The sequence below is a fragment of the Aphelocoma coerulescens genome, chromosome 2, assembly GCF_041296385.1.
Source record: "Aphelocoma coerulescens isolate FSJ_1873_10779 chromosome 2, UR_Acoe_1.0, whole genome shotgun sequence".
NCBI classification, from domain to species: domain Eukaryota; kingdom Metazoa; phylum Chordata; class Aves; order Passeriformes; family Corvidae; genus Aphelocoma; species Aphelocoma coerulescens.
The window spans coordinates 88,159,661-88,184,477 of NC_091015.1; the positions used below are offsets into that span (position 1 = coordinate 88,159,661).

A 24,817-nucleotide genomic window follows, 5' to 3' on the forward strand; every position below is an offset into this window, starting at 1 on the left:
GTCTCTCAATATCGCCACCAGCTGCTGTGAATAGAAAACCATTTTGTAGCTGGCGGTGCTCATTTAAAAGCTGTCTCTGGTCTTGACAAGGGGTATGAGAATGATGCTGACTTTTAGAAAGCAAACTGTTCCTATTTCATGTTTTAGTCACAATGAGTTTTGCACACTTTGTGAAACAGAATTGTGTTCAACACAGTGGCATCTCTAATATACATTGGTTTGAAAGGACTATTTAAACTTTAATTTTTTAAGGTGCTATCTGGTGTCTTGTAAATGAGGCTTACTGTAAATTGTAGGTGCTTCATCACACTAGTGTTATGGGAATAATTCCAGCACATTTTATTTGTGCTAGAATTGCAGTTATTAATAACTCTGTCAAATAGCCAATATTAGCACTGCTTTGCTTACTGATACCTTTGGGGAATGCTAAGCAATCAGCAGCTTTCGGGTACTTCAGAAAATATATTTCTTATAGTTACCTTTTTTTTTTAATTGCATTTTCTCCAGTGGAAAATTGCATATAGTGGAAAATTTTATATTAAAAAATAAATATATTTTTAAAAAGCTTTTTCAAAAAAGCTTAATTCTGTATTGAAGGATAAGCATTTGTATTTGCAAATAAAAAAAAAAAATTATACTAAGTTGGTGGTAGACAAACCTTGAATAATCTTTTAATACAGTAGACCAGTGGAGAAGGCATTAGAAAAAAAATTAATTCATTGTTGGACTATTGATGGTTCACAGTTTGGTAAAAAGACAAACAATTGAGCTGGTTTTATGTTTATTTTTATATTTTTAATATAATTGTTTCTGGTATTGTTTTTCCCTCTTTCTGTCTAAAGATGTTAATTCTATGCCCTACCACACCACCCCTGCGAAGGGATTTCTTTTTCAGAAATTCTTGTTAGCTGTTATGAGAAAAAAGTTTAAGTGTTAATACCACCACTACAGTGCTCTTTACTTTTCCTGGAAGAGATTTTTTTAGTAAAATGCCCTCTCCCTCAGTTCCTTGAATTCTGACGTGTGTGTGGGTTCTTTGTTTTTGTTTCCCAGCAGCTAAAGAGGCAGTAGGTTTAATTTGGCAAATCATTTGGAAAAGGAGGGGTGGAGAAGTGCCCTGTAACCACTGAACAGTAAGTGCCAGTTTTACCTGCTATTTTAGCCACAGAAGTAAATAGGATATGCAGATGGATTGACATGAAACTTTTATAATACTGAGAGCATACAAAAATGTGCACAGATAGAAGTATAACTCCTTTGAAATATTTCAGAGAAGGCCAAGAGATCTGCTTGGATGTAATTATGGATCAGGTCATGAGCAGTGTTGAGGTGTACAATTTAAATTCTTGGAAGCCAAAACTAAAAAGTTAACATTAAGTGACATTCTAGTAAATTGATTCGGATACTAAGTAGTTTTAAATATTCAATATAGAAAGTCTCTAAAATTAGAAAACGCAGTTTGGATGTGTGCACACAACTCTGCCCTTGGAAAGTACGAACTAATTGAATTAAGACATGCCTGTCAACAGTACTTGCAGGCTATTAAAAACGCTGCCCTGTTTTATACTAAAAATGACTGTCAGCTTTGTTTGCAGCATGCTTGTCTGTTAATTCTAATGCTTTTTTGATTCACGTCAAATTAAAATTTCAATTTCAAAATGCAGGTGCTAACTGCTTTCAATTTCCGCAGCAGAAAATATCTCTGCAGCAAAAAGCACTATATAATAATGAATCTTAGAAGGATAGATTTGGATGCGAGAAGCTGAGCTGCAGCACTAAAGTACGAAGCTCGGCCTTAGAAGTGTTTAGATATATTTTAAGTGTGTTAAGCACTTAAGCTGTTATTCTAGGACAGCCATACAAGAAAAATATTTAAACTCTGCACCTGATATACAATATCTTAAAAACTTGATTACTTCAACAAATTAGTTTAAAATGAAATTTTTGCTTTTCTTGCAGTTGAAAATATTAGAGCAGTTGAGGCAGAAGTTCATAATATTAGGTTGTACTTTTGTTAGCTTAGGGAACATAAACGTGGCTTTAACATACTCTAGTGTCTTTTTTGTTTATACACAAGTGCAGGGCAGGAGAATGCCATAAAATCTCCCCAACAGTGGAACAAGCTGCTCTCTGCATCTTTTTGAATACACAGAATATTGTTCCTTTTAGAGCAGCAAGCAGCAGTGTAGGGAAGCAAAAGAACAATGTCATGTTTCAGTGGAATAGAACTAAATAGAATTAGCTGGAAGGAGCCTGGAGTGTGATTTTTTAATGTGGATGTACCTTGGATGCAGATTAGACCCAGTCAAATCAATCTGCTTGTTCATTGCTTGTAGATGTATGGCTCTCAGCTATCTTTCTTCCCTCATTTTTGTACCATGTCTGATGTTCATTCATTTTCTTGGGAAGCTAGTTGCAGCACAATAGCCAGAGAAAGACTGACTCAGCCAAAAAGATGCAGTGTTTTCTGTCTGTTAAGGGAGCTAGATTGAAGTGAGATGGCAGGAAATGAGAAGAAAACCAGAGGAACTGGACCACAAATTCAATAGTTTCGGAATGTTGGAGGAAGTAATCTGTGCCTAGCCACAACCTTCCTCTATCCACAAAATACAGATGCAATACTTCTGCCTCTGAGGGATTGCACACCTTCCTCTGCTGTCTCCTTGGGTTTTGGATGGAAGCTAACTTCAGCTCCTGTAATGAACACTGGTTTGCTAGAGAGGAAGGGAGGAACTGAAAAAGTGAGAAAATTGATAAATTACACAAACTTGAAGGGTTGTGGAATTGTAATGGAACAATAGGTGGTTTGTTTTGTTTGGTTTTTAAATAAATATTACATATTGAAGGAATAACTGTGATATTGTAGGACATCTGTTGTGGCTGATAGAAATATGGCTTGAGAAACTATCTGAAAACAAGTTGTCATGGGGAGGTAGATACAATACTGTGTTAGTAATCAATGTCAAGGCTATGTGGTAGACAGCAATCATTGAATTGCAAGTATCTTAGAAGTGAAACCAAATGCTTTGAGTAAGATGTTGGAGAGAAACATGAGTATTGCAAGACCTTTACTTGAGTTTGGGAACAATAAATAGCTGATGATTTTATTTTCAGAAACAACATCCCGATCTTAGGTTACTAGTAAAAATCTTGCCCTGCCTACCAGGATCAGAAGGGTTGCTACCTAAGGGTTTTTCTATGCACTTGGCACTAATTTTTCTCTTATTAAAGAATTTAATTGAAGAGATGGGACAAAGTACTTGTGTTATGGGCCTGTAGGATGCTTTCTTCTGTATTTCCCAAAAGACTATTTTTCAGGACACAACTGCAACACATATGAGCGAGTTTGTCAGGGATAAAGACTGAGTACTTTGACATTAGCTATTTGGGGCCTTGTCTGTGCATATGAGAAGGTTCATGACTACTGAGAGTGTTCAGTCAGTGATGAACAGTTGTTCTGATGCTCTGTAGTCATGAAAAGTGGGAGTATATTGATATCAGTAGTACATAGCTGTTACTGTGTTTGTTTAAGAAATACTGATAAATGAAAATGAGCTGGGTTTTTGTATGTTGATGTTTTTCTGGTGGTTGATGTTATTCTGACACATAAATTTTTGATGCATAGGATTTTATGGTTGAGTGTTGAAATAGGAATACAACACATAAATGGTTTGCTTTCAATCATTTATTTTGGTACATATCGAAGGATTCGTGTCTTGTAGGCTGTCTCTTCCTACTAGCACATGTAGTCAGCTTCCCTGGAGTCCCATTTCCTTGCTCCCTGATGAAAATTCAGTGAAAAATGAATTAGAAAAAAGTGTGGTCTCTGGTGCGTTACTTTCATAATGCTATTGCTAAAAGCAGCTGTTGTAGATGAAATGGAACTTCACCGTCTATAACTTCTTTATTCTAAAATACTGGTTATGAAGAAGTGTTTTGGTTTTTTTTATCTTTGCTATCAAGAGAAGATAGATGTGCAGTAGAAAGTGAATTTTAGAACTGCAGAGAGATTTTTTTCCCTGTATTTAGAATGCTTGTGTTTAGAATAACATAGTGTGTGTATGTAACCTAATTGCATTTAAAAAAATATTATTTTGATTTGTTACAGTCCACATAATAAAAATAGTGAAGGACAGAGGATGAAGGAGGGGAAAAAACACCGCTACAATCCATGAGATTATTATGTTTAGCTATATAATTGTGGGTTTTGGCAAAATTTAGTTACTGACATTAGAGAATTGGCTTTCTTTCATGTGTATAAGGCAAAAGACTTGAAGGGTATAGCAAAAATTCATAGGATATTTTCTAGAAGAAATTATGGCTAGGTAGTGTTGTGGATGAAGTATTATTGAGACATATCAATGCTTTTCATATGTTTTTATCTATTAGCTAAAACAAGTTAATTGTTGCTTTTGATAGTCTATGAAGATTGCATATTTGAATGATTTACTATTCAAGGTGTGTTAAGGGCATCTTACAGTGTACATATAGTATATATTTTTTCCTTTAATAATCTAATTTTAAATGGGAAAACTACATACCAAATACCCTTGTTCATGCATTAAAACTCTTGTTTCCTCATAGCAGGCTGTATTTCTCAGACATTTGTTTGAATACGTGCTGAAATGAACGGGGTTGAACTCTGCCTCTTGATAACACGTTGGTTTGGTTTTGACCTTTTTTTACAGAGGGACATGTCAGTGATTGGCAATATCCCTGGTATAGGGCAAATACACTGGGATGAATTCTTAGAAAATTAGCTTACATGGGAGTGAGTGTACATGTAGTGTCTGAGCACAGTGCAGGCAGCCATTGGCACTTTAGCCCAAATGCCTGGTCATTCTGTGCAGCCCGAGTTCAGTCCTTTGCTGTCAGAGCTGGAGAGATGCTGTTCACAAAATGTAATTGCTCTGCTATGTATTTCCCATTTGCAGACAGAATAACTGGAAATGTAAGCATCAAGGAATCATGTTGGAAGCATTTTGAGTTCCTGATTACATTTTTCCCCTTATTTCTTTTTTGTCCTTTTTCTTTTTTTATTATATATATATTATGTAATTCAACTGCACTTTCTATGTTTCTAAAGAAAATATAAATTCATATTTTGAAATGTAAAATCTAAAAAATAACTACACAACACAGTTTTTATTAATTTAAAATGTGGTGTCCAAACTGATCAACATAATTGATTATGATTCAAAACATTTGTAGAAGGCAAGACTGCAGTTTGATGAATTTCAGTCCTTTCCCCATCATTTTCCAAGAGTAAAAGATCCATGATCTGATGCAGATTTGACAGCAGTAAGGAAGATTTAGGCCTCTTCTTCACAGAGAAATTGTTTGCACATGAGGCTAAGGCAACTCAGCAAATAGGAGACTAAGAGACTGCTCTGACAGGTTTGTCACAAAGCTGATCTTTAACCCCAGGTGATGGCTGAGGGAATAGGAGTTTATATAGCAACTGTGTTCCATCCCAAACCCCATCCTATTTCTCCTCATTGGAGAAACTGTAGTAAAATATTTTCTTGTTGGTTTTTTGTTGGGCTTTTTTTTTGTTTTTTTTTGTTTTTTTTTTTTTTTTCTGAGGTGACATCTCTCTTCAAGGAGCAGAACAAAGCTGCATTTTTTTCATGGTTATGAAATCACCTCCCATATACCATCATCATCGTACAACTTGCTGTAACTTTAAAACTTGAATATTAGTTTTGTTTCTAAGAACTTTTTATTAGATTTTTAAACTTTACTAATCACTGTGGGTAGTTTTATGGGGTTTTTTTGATAATGATCTGTTTTATGCTGAAGACTGTTGGTTGTTGATAACTGCCTACTTTTTATTCTCAAAGGCTGATGAGGTTTAGCACAAACAGCACAATCTACACCTAGTAACAGTGGATCTATGCTAGACTGTGGAAATTTATGCACTCTTAACAGTGAAATACTTATTTACTTTAATCAAAAGTATGTGGTTACAGATGAAATTATAGGTACATAATTTTAGTTATTATTTGTCTTTATTGTTTTCATAGTATATATTCCAAGCCTCATTAAATAAAACAAAACAAAACCTGGAAGCTGTTGCACTTTAAAATTTCATTTTCATTGTTCTATCACTCATTAAATTATTCTCTCTCTAGTAACTCAGTTGAATGACTACTTTCATAAGTAGAATAACTTATTACAGCTTCTCCAAAGATAATTTTCATATTAATTTAGGTATCTTAGTCTACCATTTTCATTACTTGCTTTAAAAAAATACTCTGAAAGTAGGATAAGCACTGTCAAATGAGGTTCAAAATGAGAATGATGCATGAGTTTTAGAAACTCATCCTTGCTGTGAAATGCTTTCCCACTTAAAGTAAGAGTGCAATTTTGCTGGTCCTTCAGTTCTGTGGTGCTCTTGTAGTGATGCTCAATGAGTGCTAAACCTCATCCTGATCGCTTGCAGAAACAAAGTTAAACTCCAGAAAACATGTATGTTACAGTCTGAGGCTCTCTCTGGATGCAAAGAGTCCTTTTTTTTTCTATTAAGCACACTGTGAATGATTTCTTGAAGATCTTCAACCCACAGTAGAAAGTCTAGTATAACATGCCATGCTTTTTATTTATGAATATCAAAACGATCTTACAAGGTTTCACTTGTCATTAACTATTACTGTGATAATGGAAGACAAACATATTTTGAAACTTGAATTCTGCATTCTTAAGTTTACCTGGTGCATTTATAGATATAATATCATCTGTCTATAGAAGCTGTTCTTCTAGCACCGTTAAAACACCAATTACATGATCTTTAAAAAGTTCCGCTTTAAGCTTGGTTTTAGTCAGACAATCCAATTAATGTGAATGAGCTTTTCATTAATAGGCCTAAAGTTAAGTAAGTCTTTTTTTGTTTGCTCTATCAGAACATAAGAGATGATCCTACTGATTAACCTAGATTCTTCTTCCCCTTATGTTTCTGAGGATTTTCTGGTGTTATGGCTTGAACATTAACTCTCAGTTTATCTATCTGTTTATCTGTTCCTGGGAAGTTGCTGGGATGAGAACGAAAGCTAAAATTTTCACAATGGAAAAAATTCGCTTATAGAAAGTCTGTGGCAATTCAGTGGTATTGGTGTACTTGACACATTTTGCTATTTAAATCTTAACACAAACTAGTATGTGAAGATTGTTCACTGTATGAAACTCAAATTAATCTTAAGACCATTAGTAAGGTTTGGTTTAAATTAAAAATCGCTATTCTAGAATAACAGAGTACTTTTCAAGGAAGAACTGACGTGATTTGTACCTAGACAAAAAAAATGGAGGAGTAACATAAAAGTTATAAAAGTCTGCCTTGTCTGGAATGAAGAACAGGCTCTCTGCCTCAGAAAAGAAGCTTAGGAAGAACAGTAAAGAACAATCTGAAATAAAAGCATGGAAATATGTATTTCTGCCCTGAAAAGATGAGTGAGAATGAACATGGCTTTTTGTGTTTTAGTATTAGCACAAAACTAATTTCTTAAAAATTACTGTAATATACCAACATTCATTAATTAATACAATGAAATATTATGTGTTCAAAGGTACTGATACACGTATCAGAATTTAAAGAGTTGAATTTTTTTGTTGTTGTTTTGATGTCCTTTTGCATTCCTGAGAATAAAACTGGTGACAATGTGCATAGATTTTGGAATAAAAAAAGGTATCAAATAGTCTGAGCAACACAAAAAAATGTCACCATCTTCCTTATGTCAGTATTGACTTCCACTGGTAACTGGACTCTGTTATTTAACAAATACACTGTTACTTTTATAGTTACTTTTTACCTGTTTTGCAAATACCATGTCGTGTAATGCACAGTTTCTTGAGATAGAAAAATCATTCCACTCATCCTGTTTATGGATTCCCCTCCCCTTAAAGAGAGAAAAAAATATGCATATGCATATGCAATACAAATCAGCATGCATACAAGAGAATTTTCACTTTCTGATAGAAAAAATGCGGGATTACAGAAACACAGACTGGGTCAGGTTGGAAGGAACCACAGAGGGTTATCTGCTCCAGCCTCCCAGCTCAAGCAGGGTCATCCTAGAGCACATTGCATGGGATTGTGTCCAGATGGTCCTTAAATATCTCCATTCTAGTGCTCAGTCACCCACACAGTAAAGTTCTTCCTCATATTCAGATTATTAAGATTAAAGAAGTTTGAATTCACTTGTTGAACTGAAATTTATTAATAGTGCCTATAAAGAGTTTTTAATGATTGGGTTTTTTGGTTGTGGAGTTTCATTTTTTTTCTTTTCTTTTTTTTTTTTTTTTTTTTTTTGTTTCCATAATTTTGAGCAATGAAAGTGGAAAACTGAGCAAAAAGTAATCAATCAGGGAACATTTAGAAATTTAAACAGACCAGTGCAACTACTGAAAGATGGGAGCGTGTAGAAATTTAGTGCACATCAGTACACTCATACATATGCATATCTATGTGGAGACATCAGAGCAGCAAGGCTGTGTGGTTAACAGTGATTATAGTATGTTTGGCCAAAGTAATGTCACAAATCAAAGACTTAAGGTGATCTGAGTTAAAGTGTGATGTGAAAATCACTGCCCATAATTACCTTTTCCTTGTTTGTCTCAGTTTTTCCACAAATACACCCAAGCTCAATATATCTGGTAGCATTACCTAGGTAGTCTCAGCTTTGAAGAGTAGTACTCGGATAGTCATCTTGGTGGTGTGGACCTTGCAAGACTTGACTCTATAAGAGAGCCCCCATATGTTTCTGGAATGACCTGCGGAATTCAGCTGCTTCTCTTGCAGGTCTCTGTGAAATTGAGCCATTCCTCATGGCTCTGTCTAACTTCTCTGTAGTCTGTTGTTTTGCCATGTTTTGTGTTTTTTGAACACCTGTTCAGTTAGCCTAACCCAGGCAACAAATTTCTCTGCAGCTAAACAGTTGTGTGCAGCCTAGAAACACAAGAAATGTTTATTATACATTGTTAAAATTTCTGTAACACTAATATAATTCATAGTGTACATGATTTTAAGGACTTTCAAGTACAGTGCTTAACTGCTAGCAAAGAACAAGAGGTAATTGTCTTTGTTTCTGAAGCCTCAGATATCTGCATTAGATCTCTGTTCCCTTTGTTTATTTTTTGCCAGTCAATGGGATGTTACCATACTGCTCAGAGGAGCTCTGGCTATTCATTTTTGAGAAATAATTTTTTAGGACAAGCAGTACCAGTGGATTATACACAAGTGGGCTGTTGAAATTTCTTTCTATTTAAACTAAGTAATTGCTCATCAGTCTCATGTATTCGTTTTGTTTCCTGGTTGGATGACCTGACCTTAATATATGGGAGGAATGACTCAAGAAATCAGTGAAATCTTTATTTGGCTAGCAAGTTCCTTGGGAAGAGAAATAGCACAGAAGAAAAGCCTCTGCTGCTTTGGGAATATAAAAGGACCTTTGTATGCCTTGCATATCTGTATTACCTTTGACTAGCTACATGGACCCCAGATATAAATGTAGATGTATTGCTCTCTGCTTGAAGAAAAGAGAAAGACATGAGGCAGATTAATGAATCATCTCTCTGTCTTTCATAGTTGTTCCTTTCACAGCAGGTAATGGCTAGCATGACTGTGTGTGCAATTATATTTACAGAAACGGTGGCTGGATTTTATCTAATTGTGTTGTTACTGTGTTGTGCTTCTGACAGTCAGTCTCTATGCAAAGCATATGGGTATAGTTGCAAAAATATTTCTTCAGTCGTTGGCTATGTCTTTTCATTTCTCGTAACGTATAGTTTCCATATCTCTGCTTATCATGGACAAAATAGTTTTGTATGCCAGCTGAGGGTGGCACTGAATCCCTTAATCTTGTTTTAATGTCATGTTTACATTATCTGTCATTGTAGCATTAATTGCCTGTGTACATGCAGTGCTGTTTGCAGATTAAGAACTTTTTCAGTCTTGTTTGCAAACTTTTCAGATCCCCCTTTGTTCAAGAAATATCATGTTTCTTAATGCATTTACCTCTCATAAAATGTCTTTGGTCAACAGGGTGTAAAATCCATTAGTGTGTAGTGTTTAATAATTTCCTGTACATATTTATGAGTATAAGAATGCCTTCTAATAACAATCTTCAAAATTTTTTCAAAAATCAAGGAGTCTTAAGTCATCTCTACAATTAACTACTTGCATTTATTGTAAAAGGCACTGTAGCAGAACACGGCTCATCTTGCATATCATCTAACCAAAACATCAATTAGATACACTTTTAAAAATCCTGCTATGATAATAAAACTTCGATTGCATAGTGGTTCCAATATATTTTCAGCATGACAATGCAGGTGAGGATCCTGTGTATCCCATCTGTTTGTAGTCTGGCAGTGATAATCCCTCTTCTGATGGGAATTTCAAGGGCAGATAGGGTTTTGTTATGAAGCATTAAAGGTTTGTATGTAAAAATTGAATATTTTTGTATATAAAAAGGGCTAGAGCCCTGCCCAATTTTTTTTTTTTATTGTTGTTGTTGATTGCAACAAAACCATTCTTATTTGAATACTCTTTAAAAAAAATAGTTAGAGAGGTTGTTCGTTTTTTTCTGTGTTTTTTTTTTTTTTTTTTTTTTTTAAATTTTAGTGTCATATTGGGAGTCAGTGTGCCTAGAATCCTTTATTTGGACTGTTCAGTATGAATCTCCCTGGCCATATAAGGTGCTGGATAAGTCATCTAGCTGTAATGTGGCTGGTTTTCACTCATTGTGAGTGGTGCTTCAGTGGATGCTCTCCATTAAGAAATCCATTACAGCTTGTGTTTAGTGATAAGCTTCGCACAGCACCAGAAGAAAGTACTCTGATCATGAGTGCACACTGATTTTTATAAATTCCTTGAACTATTAAATCTGCTATTTTAAGACCTTGGTACACAACAGTCTTGGCAGTCTATTTTATTTTTCAAAAAAAGAATGATAAAGCAGATGCTAGCCCAGTAAATATTCAGGAGTTACCCTTGCCATAAACAACACTAAAACCTTTTTAATGCTTTTTTTCTGGTGACTATTTATCTTCTAAGCCTCTTTCTGCTTTTCACACTTTGTTCATCCTCATGGTACAGTTAGGTAGGATTCCAGTGGGGTTTTTTTCCCAGTGAAACACATCTAGAGAAAATGCATGACTAATTTCCTTTAATCCAGGCAGGGATGTGTTTGGCCAGGACTGTTTGCACTGGATCAGCATTTCTGTGCTCTTTTAATTGCAGGTGCTACTAGGCTGTCCTTACAACTTTCTTCATAATAAAATCTGAACTGCAGTTCATGCCTCCTCTGTAATGAATGTGGCACCTCTTCTATTAATATCATAGAATCACAAAGTATCTTGAGCTGGAAGGGACCCACAAGGTTCATCAACTCCTGGCCCTGCACAGGACATGCCCAAGTGTCACACCATCTGCCTGAGAGCATTGTCCAAATATTTTTGGAATTCTGACTTGGTACAGTGACCACTTCTCTGAGGAGCCTGTTCCAGTGCCCAGCCACCCCTTAGGTGAAGATCCTTTTCCTAACCTAAACCTCCCCTGGCACAAATACATGTCATTTTCTCAGGTGACTGGTCAGCAGAGAGAAGAGATTAATGTCTGCCCCTTTGCTTCCCCTTGTGAGGAAGTTGTAGACAGTGATGAGGTTCCAAAAGCTCTTATTCATATGATGTCTATTTTCTTTTGTGACCCCAGCTTTAAATGATTCAACCTGTCCCAGCCAGACAGGTAAGTTTTTAATGCCTATTAAGTTTACAGGCAGTCTAGACTCTGAATAGTGTAAGTGTCTCTTATACTGGAGATAAAAGTAAAGGGAAAAGAAAATTAACTTTTATCTAGGACTTGAATCAATCCATTGCTGGTTAATTGCTAGGGCTGCAGCTAGGAATTTAAAGGAAAGTTTTGAAATTTTCTATTCCATCTTGACAAAATAGATCTGAAAAGAACAAAAAAAAAAAGCCCTAGAAAGCTTGTGTGTTCATGCTGAATGGAAAGTCATCTCTGGTCTTATCATCTTCCATTTTTCAGTCTCCAGATATTATTAACATAATATAATATTTTTATAAAGGAAAAGATCTGACAAAGCTTATGTGCTAGAAATAAAGAAGAGTCTATACTTGTGCTGTATTAAAGGTTTAGGTACAAACTGTCTAAAACCAAAAATATAATGCAAATATGAACAAACCCACTAAGTTTCAATTAGGCCTCTGAAAGCTATTGAAATAATTAAAAACTAATTACTTATTCAGTAGTTGTTAATCCAAAAAGATGACTAAGCTTTATTTTCTGAGATCTTTACAGAGCAAGAATTCATTGGTTTCTGTGACTTCGCAGCTACTGAAATTTTATGGAGTTGAGTAACTAAAACAAGAAATATTAGTTTAGAAAAATAGATCAATAGACCTTATGAAATATATAACTGAACATAAAAGGAATATTTGGAAATAATATCTGCCTCAAATGGAAGAAGAATTGGAAAAAGAGACAGTTTTAGACTTTAAAAAATAGCCTGGATTGTGAACACTTTTGGAAGAAATCCTAGGTGCTACATCCTAGGTGCAACAACAATGGAGGCTTCTGACATTGTGTCTGTGGAGATCCAAGCCAGTAGGAGGAATGGAGTCTCATAAGTACGGATTATTTGATGTATATATGTCAGTCAGGATGGTGTTGAATAATCCATCACACTTTACTATCTGAAATAATTTAAAATTACTTAATGCTAACTCTGCAGCTAAATGCTGCTGTTACCTTTGGAAGATCCAGTGGGAAGAGAAACTTATTTTTTCCTGTGCAGTGACTGTTTTTTTGCTATCTAACTACAACATTTGGGCGTGTAGAACCCACATCTGTGATGCTAAATTGTTCTTCTGTTATGTAAGTTCCTTTTCAGAGGACCAGCTAACTTGCTTACCCATGTGAAAAATTTGTCTGTTGTTTTGTTTTTGTTGTTTTAGAATGCCAAAAAAGTGGGATTTCCCTTTCTTTAAAAGTATTCCAGGATATGGCTGCTGTTTTTTGATTCTTCTTAAGCTTTTTTTATAACTGTTCCTTTCCTTGTAGGTAGATAGGAGATAAGGGGGGAGAAAAAACAAAAAAGGAGGGCATTTCTTTTCCTTTTCTTGATTTTCATTTAGGCAGTGTCAGCAAGAGTGATGAACTCATCTAAGTAATTAATTTTGTATAATGTGTTTCTCTGATTGTAAATTGAATCTGAGAATATCACAGCTTTTTGCACATACTGCATAACAACCTGTAATCATTAAGCCTCTACAGTTTTCCTTATACTGTTTTATATCTTTATATGGTATCTATTTTTTAATTTTTTGATATCGAATGTGTTAGCAGTTGGCTTGATCTGTGAATTATATGTGAGAATGTGGAAGTTAGAAGAAGAGCATTTTGGGTATGGATATACCATTTTTATACTTCGTTGCTAATTTCATCATACCGATTCCCAGAAATCTGTATTTTTTGTAGAATTTTCTTCCATGATTTTTGTTTCCAATTCATATTTTATTTATTCAGCTGTCTTTCTCTTGAGCTGTATTAAATATATTTCTTACATTTCATAGACATTGTACTGCTGGATTTTTTACATCTTCTCTAACTGCTTCAGCTGTTTCCACTTGAACTTTCCAATTTGCTTCTCTGTTTTGATTTGTTTCCCAGTGGTTTCTAAGTGTGTCTTTTGTATCTTTTTCTATTTTTTTCTCATTCTGTTTATTTTTTTAAAATGTCTGATTGCTTGTTGGTTTTTGGATTCCTGTATCCACACCTTTCTTCCCCCAACAGAATTTCTGTTGCCTTAAATGAAAGAACAATCTTTATTTTTCATGGAGGTGCCTTTATTTTTTCTCTTGTGGTTGTTTCTATTTATTTTATAGAAGGGGAGTTTATGTAGAACAATTTAGTAGGTAAAGTAACAGTTGGTACTAGATTACTATAGACACTTTTTAGCTTTTGGTGATTAGATGTGCTCTTTACCAAAAGGCTGTGTGTAAATGTACAAGAGTGGTGCAAGAAATAACACCCCTTGACACACTACAGCCACAAGTAGAATTGCTGGCTTAAAGAGGTGAGGAGATGCTCTTTTCTCTCTTTTTCTTTAGGAAACTGATTGAGTTCCAGAGTGATAAAGACTATGTTTCAGAATAGTAATATACCTACAAATAAATTTAGCAATAATTTAGGAGTTTGATAACTCATGCAATTATCTTACTAATTAAAGGAAATTTCCTTACCCTATTGAAGTAAAAAAAGAGTTCAGTTTCCTATTTCTAGAAAGTCTGTCAATATAGAACTCTAGTCAAAACATTTGTGGTTATTGGAATCACTATTAAATTCTTTCAAGAGCATTTTCTTAATAATCTTTTTCTTAGTTTTCAATCTCATACACATAGCTACAACTAAAAACAATAAAGAGGCAAGACAACAACATGTAATATAGTTTTAAATGCATTCCAAGGCACTTTTGTCACTACTACTGTCAGATTGACTAGCCTATGCAGAAGACAGACAATTATATATTGTGTCTCTCTTACATAGGCTGCAAAGTACTGGTACTTCAGTTTGTCGTGTAACTTCCCGTAGCTCAGCTGTACCAGTCTTGGGAAAGGAGAATAGAGATCAACTATAGATGAGCAGCTTTCCTTCATCTACCTAGAAATGCCACTTTTTTTTCTGCCAGTTACCTGAGGTGTTGAGGAATACTCTGTATTCTCTTGGCAATCTATCAAACTCTTATCAAAGGATAGAACAAAAAAATCACATCCAGTTTTCCTTCCTGATACTAGTGCACTATTCTGCCTTTGGTCTCCAGGTAAATACACTACTGTTTCTGCAGTGCTGAAAGATATAACATTGGCGATAAACGATAAATGCAGGCAATGCAGAAAGTAAGATTTTTCTGGGTGATTATTTATATATAAACAATTACATTGATTTGAAACTGTTCAGATTTTGATAATCAAATAATTTTTTTCTGATCAGAGGATATTTGCAGGGCAGAGGGCAGAGAGAAGTCATAAATATATGAACAATGTAATTTATTGCAAGCTTCATAGCTAATTGTCACTCTGTCACTGTGGGACTGAAAACAGATGTGATAAAAGATAAGTTGAACTGTGCTGAATGTGCATTTGCAAAACTCTATCATTCAGAATAATTCAAATATGGGCCAGTTTGATGGAAGATAGGGGACACTGAGATTCAGGACAAGTACCCACTACAAAGGATGCATCTCCTCATGGTGGTGAAGCATACATACACATTCTGTATCACTGTGCTCATGTTGGTTTCCTGGGAATTCATTATAGTGCCTTACACGAAGCTGTAACTACTCTGCTGTAATAATTTCCAGCAAAGCTGGTGCAACTTTCCCACCTCATCTTATTTAATTATTTATTTTAATTTTAACTCACTCTGACAGTCTCCTGAGCTACACAACTCATTTTCATGAGGGCTCCTGGGAGATGGCTATAACACAAGTCTACTCTGCAGTTGCATGCATCTTTATAACAAAAACCATAAATCAGGGCACTTACTCTGAACCTGCAGACAAGAGCAATGAGCAGGCACATCTCAGTATGTTAGCTTCAATTCAAGGGATTTCAGAAAGTTATTTTTTATTCTTCTGTTCACAGTTCACTTCTCTATTCTTTGTTTACTGTCTCTTCTGTGTTAGCTATGTGAGATCCTTCCATCTGAACTTTCCCCTGTAGAAACACTCTTCTGTCTTCAAGGTAGATTTGAAGTTTCTTTTGGAGTGGGTGGCAGATTTTTATTAAATGCTTATTCTAGACCTTTAGTAGGAGAGTGCTCAGGACCTTTGTTTGAGCAAGGACCTTTGTTTGAGTATTAATTAGGCTTTAGCTTTAAAGATGTTTACCAGAGGTGTAACATTTCCAAGAATCTTCACTTAAAACCCCTCCTCTTCTAATTGTTGAATTTGTTTTAGTGGAAATGATTCTCCAGGCTTCACGTACAATTCAGGAACAGTTCAAGGCAAGAACTTCTAAGCATGATTATAACAGGAGGTAGATGTCATGGTAATGTTTTTTCCCTGCTGTTGTCATTGTTATTATTATTATTATTATTATTATTATTATTATTATTATTATTATTATTGTTATTATTATTATTATTATTATTATTACTACTACTAAGTATATTTGTTCAGAAAAAAGGATTTTAAAACGTTAATTTTGGGTTCAGGTGCTTAAAAGTAAATCTCTTAATTGAATTTAAAAAAATAGCGGTTTTACTAAATAAAAATGTATTGCCTCCTAGTTAATGTTAATGCTAAGATGAACAGATCTTTTTTAAGATGAAGCCCTTCATATTTTGCTGTGCTTTTTGTCTTGTTGGTTCCAATATATTTGAATTTTATTTTTAATATTAGAATATAAATGTATATTATTCGTAATATATTATACACATACACACATATCTATCTATATCTATATCATCTATATCTATATCTATATCTATATCTATATCTATATCTATATCCTCTATATCATCTATATCATATCATCTATATCTATATCTATATCAATCTATATACACATAATATAATATTAGTATTTGTTCTGGCTCATATGTGAGCCAGACTGTGGCATAACACAGTTTGCAGGCTCCATCTTGGTGGGTTACTTTTTTTTTTCCTATGGATGACTTCTGAAAGGGAAGAGAAGCAAAGTTCTGGTTAGTAAATCTTGATTTGTTGGTATCTTCTGCTCTCATATATACTTTTTTATGAGGCAAGAATTTTCCATCACAACTATCACCACAGTTTTTGGAAAAGAAAGTATAGAGGTAATAATTTCAAATACATTTTAAATGTGCCATTCTGAGAAATTTCATTGCACTTTATACACCATTTTTAAGTTATTACCTGCTGCTTGTGGTCTTATGAATGGCTCCCAGGCATTTCTCAGGATGGAAACAAAGGGAAGAAAAATAATACTTGAATGGATAAAACTAAAGCCTTAATATTTTTTGAAGTACCGCTTAATTTTAACGTACATCTAAAGTATAATGATGACTAATCTATTTAAATAGCTCATCTGTATATATAGAAATCTATGCAAGGAAACTGCATGCCTTAAGGTAAAAAAAATATTTCTAACAAGAATCAGCAAAGAATGCAGAAAGGCAAGGAAACTAAGAAAGAAGCATAATATACTCAGAAACCAATGTGAGACCCAGAAAGGCTGGATTGTGTCTCTGATCTAACTTAACTTCATACAACATTTAGCTGTAAAAAAAAAAATCATCCTATTAAATCACATTTGAAATTAAAGGAGATAATAATTCTTCATGTTGTATAAATCTGTTCTGAGATGGAATGCCAGGATTTTAAGAGAATGGTGTCTTGGACTTCATAGGGATTGAGGGGAGACTACAGTGCTATGGAAACAAGAAGTAGGATAATGCTGAATGTCTACAAATTTCTTTCTTCTGTTGAAAATGCCATACAGAGTTTCTTTTGGAGCTCCTGCACAACTACAAGAGACTGAAGTTCTTCCTTTACTTCAGCAAAACCCAATGTCCTGAACTGAGTACTTGTGCCGGTTTGAGTACTAGCAATGGAAAACATGTCCTTCCTGTCTATTTCTCAGGTGCAGTAGTCTTGAAGTATTCTTCCATTGTTCTGTGAGGAATTGTTCTCAGCTAAGAGGTTTGGGCTTCCATTATTATTATGGACTTGAGAGAAACATAAGTTAAAAAATATTGCAGCTAAAAGACAGATAATAAATTTTCTTCCACTGCAGAGGATTTTTCTCTCTGATTTCTAAATTCTTGTTCAGTTCTTCTTTATGGATTTCGAATTTCTTCTGCTGGGTTTCCATGAAACCTAGAAACAAAATTAGTTTAATTGTGTTTCTGTTTATGTCGTTTGTAAAGGCTCTATGATACTCAAAGAAAATCAGTATTGGAAGATTCCAATTTTTGTAGATTCAGTTGCATGTTTTCAGACTCCTGATGGACTGACTGATATGGAAATGATCTTTGATATCATTAGATGACTAAACAAATGGTTATCTTAATGTAACTGTTTCTCTAAGGTTAAAGAAATATTTTATTCTCAAGATAGTTTGCTTTAAGCACTACATCAACTTCCACACATATTCACATTTCACTACTGTAGTATAAAAGGTTACATTTTCCTTTTTGAGACTGAGAAAATATTTTCACTGGGAATAATACTGATATCTAAACAACATGAACTTTCTGTCAGTATGACATAATTTTATGAGGTCCTAGCGTGATATTGCTTGGAATTTATGTAAAGCACAAGGTGTGAAAATGCACATTTTGACTGAAACTTCCTGTCAGTATGCTCTAGTATTGACTCAGAATTCTCAAAGCCCATTTTGGAGGCATTTTCTCAAAGCCAATTATAAACTAGGTATTTTTCATCAAGCTGGACATCTGTGTGCTATATAGAACATCAAAAGCTCATGTGAAATGATTTAGCAACCACTATCTAATGACACTGTAGTAGTGATTTTATTCTACTGTCAGACCAGGCCAATGATTTGTAGGTAAAAGCCAAAGGAACTGTTCTGAATCGTCCGGGTTTTGAGCACGTGTTTTCACAGCTTGTAGGAGCCATGCTAAGTCTTACGGTATTTTAACATAAACAATCAGGAAACACTTTTACAGGAAGGATTGAAAAGAAATTTTAGTTCCAATGACAGTTTTTGACTGACTGCTTAGTACAACTTTGAGTGTAATCTAAGGTCAGAAACCTGAAAATTGCTGGTTTTAGTGATGAGTAAGTGGCTTTCTTTTCTTTTTCTATTAGATAGAAAATGGTCGGCTGTGGAACTCTATTGTGAAGACCTCAGAAGAAATATTAGTTTTTCCAGTCATCTTTTCATAATGTAAATATAATTTGAGCTTTCCCAAATGGGCAGCTAAACCATGAACAAGCAGAAAAACCCAATTTGGACTGTATTTCTGAACCAGACTTCACCTTCTCTCCCTGGAACTTATTGAAGGATTACAGCTGAAAAGACAAGAGAAAGAAGACCTTGAACAGCAAACTTATCCTACAATGAGAATTACAAGTACATCTTGTATCTGCCCAGTCCTAGTTTGTCTCTGTTTTGTGCAGAGGTGTTATGGAGCTGCTCACCATGGCTCCATCAAGGTGACTAGAAATCAAACCAAACACATAGAAGGCGAAACAGAAGTGCATCATCGTCCAAAGCGTGGATGGGTGTGGAATCAGTTCTTTGTTTTAGAAGAACACATGGGACCAGATCCTCAATATGTAGGAAAGGTAAGGTCATTGTCTTCTTTTGGCTTTGGTTTGTTTTTTTCCATCCCCTGAAATGTGGAGTTGATAAGAGGGAAGCCATTGATCTCCTAGATGGTGCTTCATCTTTTCAAGGACACCTCTTGGATTGCTACATGTATTTACAGTGAACTTGCCACTTGCCTGTGTATACTGTGTTTATTATAAAAAAGATAAATAAAAGTATATAGAATGAAGATACTAAAATGTAGTAAAACAGTTTTTCTTCTGAGGTCAGCTAAACACCGAGTGAGTGCAGTTGATCCTGTTACATTAGTTTCCGTAACTCTAAATGCACCAGGTGACTGCTAATGGCTTTTCCAGACTATTTCAGAATTATATTCAGTTCTGTTTCAGGGAATATTACAAATGCAGTCAAGGTCCCTAGGGTGTTCATTCCACTCTGAGTGTAGGGTGGAAAAGGTCTCCTCCAAAAGGAAGTCCTCTGTGGTTTTTTCATATAAGGAGGCACAAGGTGTGTTACTTGTTAGAGTTCCTCAGAAGTCTGGGAGAACAAGCTGTGCATTTATGTTTTGATATATGGAGTGATCTTCAGATATAAAGTTCAGACTAATATAATTGAACAGAAACCTGGCCAGCTGAAGCCTGTTTCATCATGTGTAATGTTGTCTGTAGAGCTTGGGTTTTAACTTTGCATTAAATAACACAAAACTCTCCATATAGCTTTAATCCATGCTATATGACAGAGGAAGTTTTTCTCTCCCTGAAGACTGTCTTGCTGCATTATGATAGAATTTTTTTATTAGATAATCTACATGAGTCTTAATTTCCTTAATGAAAACAGAAATACACAGAATATGAGGGCTAAAGAAAGATGATTAATGGGGAAGAGGGCACGGAAAAGGAATTATTTCATTTTAGTTTCCTGTGAAATTGGGAATTCTGGAAATTATATTGTAGAAAGATATGCAAGGAAACCAGTAGCTCTGAAATCACAGATGTCTGGTAGTGAGGGCTTCCAAATTTGAACAGTATCTTTCGAACTAAAAATAGGAAGTGGAACAACTGTATTTAAGATACTATTAACACAAAGGCTGAAAAAAATATTATGTTACGCCTACCTTAGTAAAATACTAAGTATTTCAGAATGCTAAAAATTATTGAGATATGTGCAGGAAATGTAAACTGAGAAAGGACCTTTCTAAATGGTGGTAGTGGTTTGCACTGAAAGAGAAGCTTTTAAAATGGGTTGGGGGAGGAGGAGATATGCCTTCAGACCCACTTTACATCAATTAACATTTTCATAAATGAGTTTGGAATAGAAAAAACATTTTGCAAAAATCTTGTTGATATAAACCTATTCAAGAGAATCAAAACATTGTTGGGAAAGAGCTAGATATTATGAATATTATTTGGATAGAAATAAAGAGTAAACCTCAGAAATACAGAAAAATGTTATGAATTTCTGTTATACACTAGTGATTTGTTGTAAGTGACAGAGGAACAGAAAGATCTGGTTACCAGATCTAATGTCATGCCTTAAAGAAGGTGAATATGATACTAAGCTGCAAAAGCTGAGATATAAAAAACAGAGATAAAGGCCACTGAAGCCATTGTGGAGAAAATTGTTAAACAGTTTGCTATTCTGCTTACTTTTGGCCAAGAAAAGTGGATTTATATGTGCAGCTGTACAGAAAGAATTGAACATTATGGCTCGGATAGTAATGGAGAGAAAAATATGTTTGTTTAATTATTCCCACAAATTATAGAGGGGGGCACATAATATTCTATAAATACACCTCAGAATAAACCACAATGAAAAGAAAAAAGCTATTTAAGTTGATTGCAATATTATTGGAAAAAATAAGGTTTTGGTGGTGATGACTTAATTTAGAATTATCATTTAGTTAATTTAGAATGAAAACAACGATAAGTCAGATTATGAAAGAGGCTACTAACAAGAGAGAAAACAAAACTGAAGAGGTTTCAAGGTACAGCACACTTGTCTTTATGAAAGCATTTATAGACATGATTGCATGCCAGAACGGAAGCCTGGATTCAGTGAGCTAAAGCATGGTCCCTTACAGTTTTATGTTCTTATGATACTATTATGTATTTCCTTTCATCCTCTGACCACTCTATTAATGCCACATTTACAGAGATCAATGAATAGAATTTCTTTCAATCCTTTATGGTCAAAATGTGACTGCATGCCTTGTTTGAGGACATTTCTCCCTCTGCACTTACCAATTTTTCCCCCCTTTTCCTCAAAGAATTCCCTCTGGTGCTTGTGATTTTCTGCTCTGAGTACTTCACAACATTACTAAGCTTATCTTTGCAAAAGCTTTGTTGAACTTAAAAGCAACTGTACTCTATTTTCCATTTGTTGTGGTGATTCTGATGACCTGATTTGAAGAAAAGATCAATTATATTAGCTCAGGCATATACTTCTAATTAAAAAAAAAAGCAAGAAAGCCTGGGCGAGACTGTCATAATATTAGTAATTAGCAAAATATCAGTAGTGGCCATTAAACATGAAAAATAGACATTTTAGAAAAATAGATGTTTTACTAATGTTGCATTTAATTGTACACACCTCATCAAAGTCTCATTTTACATGTGTTTAATTTGACAAGTAATTTTCATTCAAAGCCCCTCAGTTATAAAGGATGTCAGTGCCCTTTAATTCCAGGCTTCTGTTCGGTGGCAGCATGCTGTCAATTATGTCAATTATTAATTCTGTAGACTACTCTGCTTCACTGGTGAGAGTTTTGCCATTTGAGATCTGTCCTTTCACATTTTTCACACCCAATTTGGGAGTAACATCACAGAAAGCAGAGTCATTATGTACAATACTGTTACGATGATCGCAGTCATTGTCATGGAAATGCACAGTGAGGACAAGAATAGGGTAGGCCTGAAATGAAAAAGGTAAGCTTTCTCATTCTTACTGTGAAATGACTCTCAAGAGGATGGATTAATTCACTGCCATCATCATACAGACAATGTTAGGACAACAAATTATCATTATATTTTAACATCAAGCATGCCCCCATTCCTCAATCATTATTTCTTTTCTCTAAGAAAATGTCATTTGGAGACTTGAAATCTTAAAATTAATTAAGACTTAAAAATAATCCCTATTAGCTATACTCACAAGGTTTTTCTAGGAACGTGGCAAGACACAGGTCCTGGAAAAATGGGCTTATGGTAGAAATGAAAAATAATCCTTTTATAGATATTAAGTATTATCTGTGGTTCTCGGATTATTGAACTGGTTCCCTGCTGTTGCACTTGGGGTAAGTCTTCAATGTTTCAGGGTGTGTTTCACTGATGAAAGAACTAAAAAAAAAATAGTTTTGTATTTAAAAAGCTATCTTTAAAATATTTAAAACCACAGTGACTTCTTTTACAAAATTTATCAATTATTCGGGGAGGGTTTCTGGAAAACTTCTGAATAATCAATGGTGTCTGGCAATGATAGTTCAGAGAGACTGTTCATCTGCAGGTGCAAGTATGTACGTGTGTATGTGTCTGTGTGGGTGTGTTTGCACTCCAGAATCTGCAACAATTTGAGTAAACAAGATTAAATATCCTTGTCTCAGATAAGTAACTTGAATGCACAGACCAAACTTTCAGTTACATGAGACTTCTTGTATTTTGTGTGTCTCTGGTGTAAATTATTCTAATGAAATAACAGCCGTGAGTGCAGAAAGGGGCAGGGTTAGTGAATGCACTATGATCTGGTGATGAATTGGTCACCTACTGCACCAGCTCAGAGGAATGAAGATTGCCTGAGGAAATCTAGAAAAATTTTGGGCTGTAGTACTGCAAGATTTTACATTTCTCAGTTGTTATGGCTGATATAATTTACATTTCTCTTGCATTTTCTGCATGCTTTTAGGTTAGATAACTCATGTCTCAGCTTTTGGAAAAAATAGCAAATAAAGCATTTTAGGAAAAAAGTGAAACAGACTACATGTTTCAGTCCATAACATTCTTCATTTTGAGCCTTCACACCTTTGTCTCCAGAGGGTCTGCTCCTTCTTAAAAGGATATTTCTAAAAATCAATTGCACTGGAAGCAAGTCATAACTACACATTTGCTGTGTTTTTTACTTTAGAGAGAGAAGTAAATAAGCAGTGATAAAAGGAAGATCACTGTGGATTTGAGGCTCAGTGAGTCATGCTATTGACTGAATAACAGAGGAATATAATGCACAAGACTGACAGTTTCTCTGTGGACTCTTTGGATCTCTGAAATACCAAACCTATACCTCTTAATCCACTTCAGATGTCCTCTGAAGAGTAAATAGGAATGACTGTTCAAGTGTTCAGATCTGTGTTGGTTTTCACCTGCATTTTTCTTCCCTAATTTGGGGAGTGTCCCTTTACCTAGTTCTTACATTTTTACCTGTAATGCAAAAACAGTTTCAGAATTATGTTGATGTAGGAGATAAGGAAGTATGGAGCAGCTGGAAATGAGTGTGAAAACAGGAAAGGGAAGAAGAAAATAACCTTTCTTATGTCTTGGAATGATTGTACTTGAAATGAAAGTTATCTTAGGAAGGTAATCCCAGGTGTTGTATTGGATTTACAAGATAGTAATTATTTTAATTTATCATTTTATTCTTGAAAACATAAATATAGCATAACAGACTTGTCATTTGAAATTATTTTTTCAAAGTAATATGTGACATATCATTGCGATGTTAGTTCTAATACAAGATAATGAATCTAATCTTCCCTGATCATACCAAGAGAATTTCCCATCTCTGATTTAATGACAGCAAGGGGACATTATATATGTTTTAGAATAAGTGCCAAGGAAGAAACAAAAGTAGAGTTTAACAATTAAAACACTTTTATTCAGTTATAGAGGTTTACATAAAATAAAGTATATCAGATATTTCAGCATTTTTAACACAAGCAAATAGTTAAAAAAATTATTTTGATAAAAAAGGGGTTGTATTTTATAATAGAGAAAATTAAAAGGAACGTGTAGATGACGTAGTCTAAATGTTTTGCACATGATTTGTTGGCCATTTTCATGCCTCTGTAAGAAGGAAGACAAGTGGCATCAGCAACAAAAGCAGCTTCTCAAATAACATGCATCTCACTTTCTTTTAGGTTGCTAGTTTAACAAATAATGTATTTATATAAAATAATTTTTCTTCTATACCTAGGGAAAATGTAGAAGCAATAACAACATGAAGAATAAACCTGACATCAGTAGAGTACAACATTATATGGTCTTCTATCATGTTAGCCATCTCATTTTCTATGGTAATTTTTCCAAAAAGATAACTCAATGTTGTTGCCAGCCCAGAAGCTTTCCAAAATAAAAATGCCTACTTGTTTTATCCTGAGTTTTCTTTGCGCAGAAAACTTTGCTGCCTCCTACATTAATTCAACAAATGTTACTTGTTTTCACATTAAAATGTTGAGGGCACACTACTTGAATTCTATAACTCATAAAATGCTGTGGACCTTTACACTTTTGGTTTTGGGTTTTAAGTGGAATCTCTAAATATT

General features: G+C 34.6%; 1 protein-coding gene across 1 annotated transcript in view; it reads left to right on the forward strand.

The window, feature by feature from the left end:
* Positions 1–24,817, forward strand: part of CDH18 (cadherin 18) — a 246,804-nt gene that overhangs the window by 62,039 nt on the left and 159,948 nt on the right. Inside the window, exon 3 of the mRNA XM_069005894.1 lies at positions 18,828–19,307. Within this exon, the coding sequence (XP_068861995.1) occupies positions 19,080–19,307 (228 nt within the window). The 5' untranslated portion in view covers positions 18,828–19,079. The remainder of the gene's footprint in view (positions 1–18,827; positions 19,308–24,817) is intronic.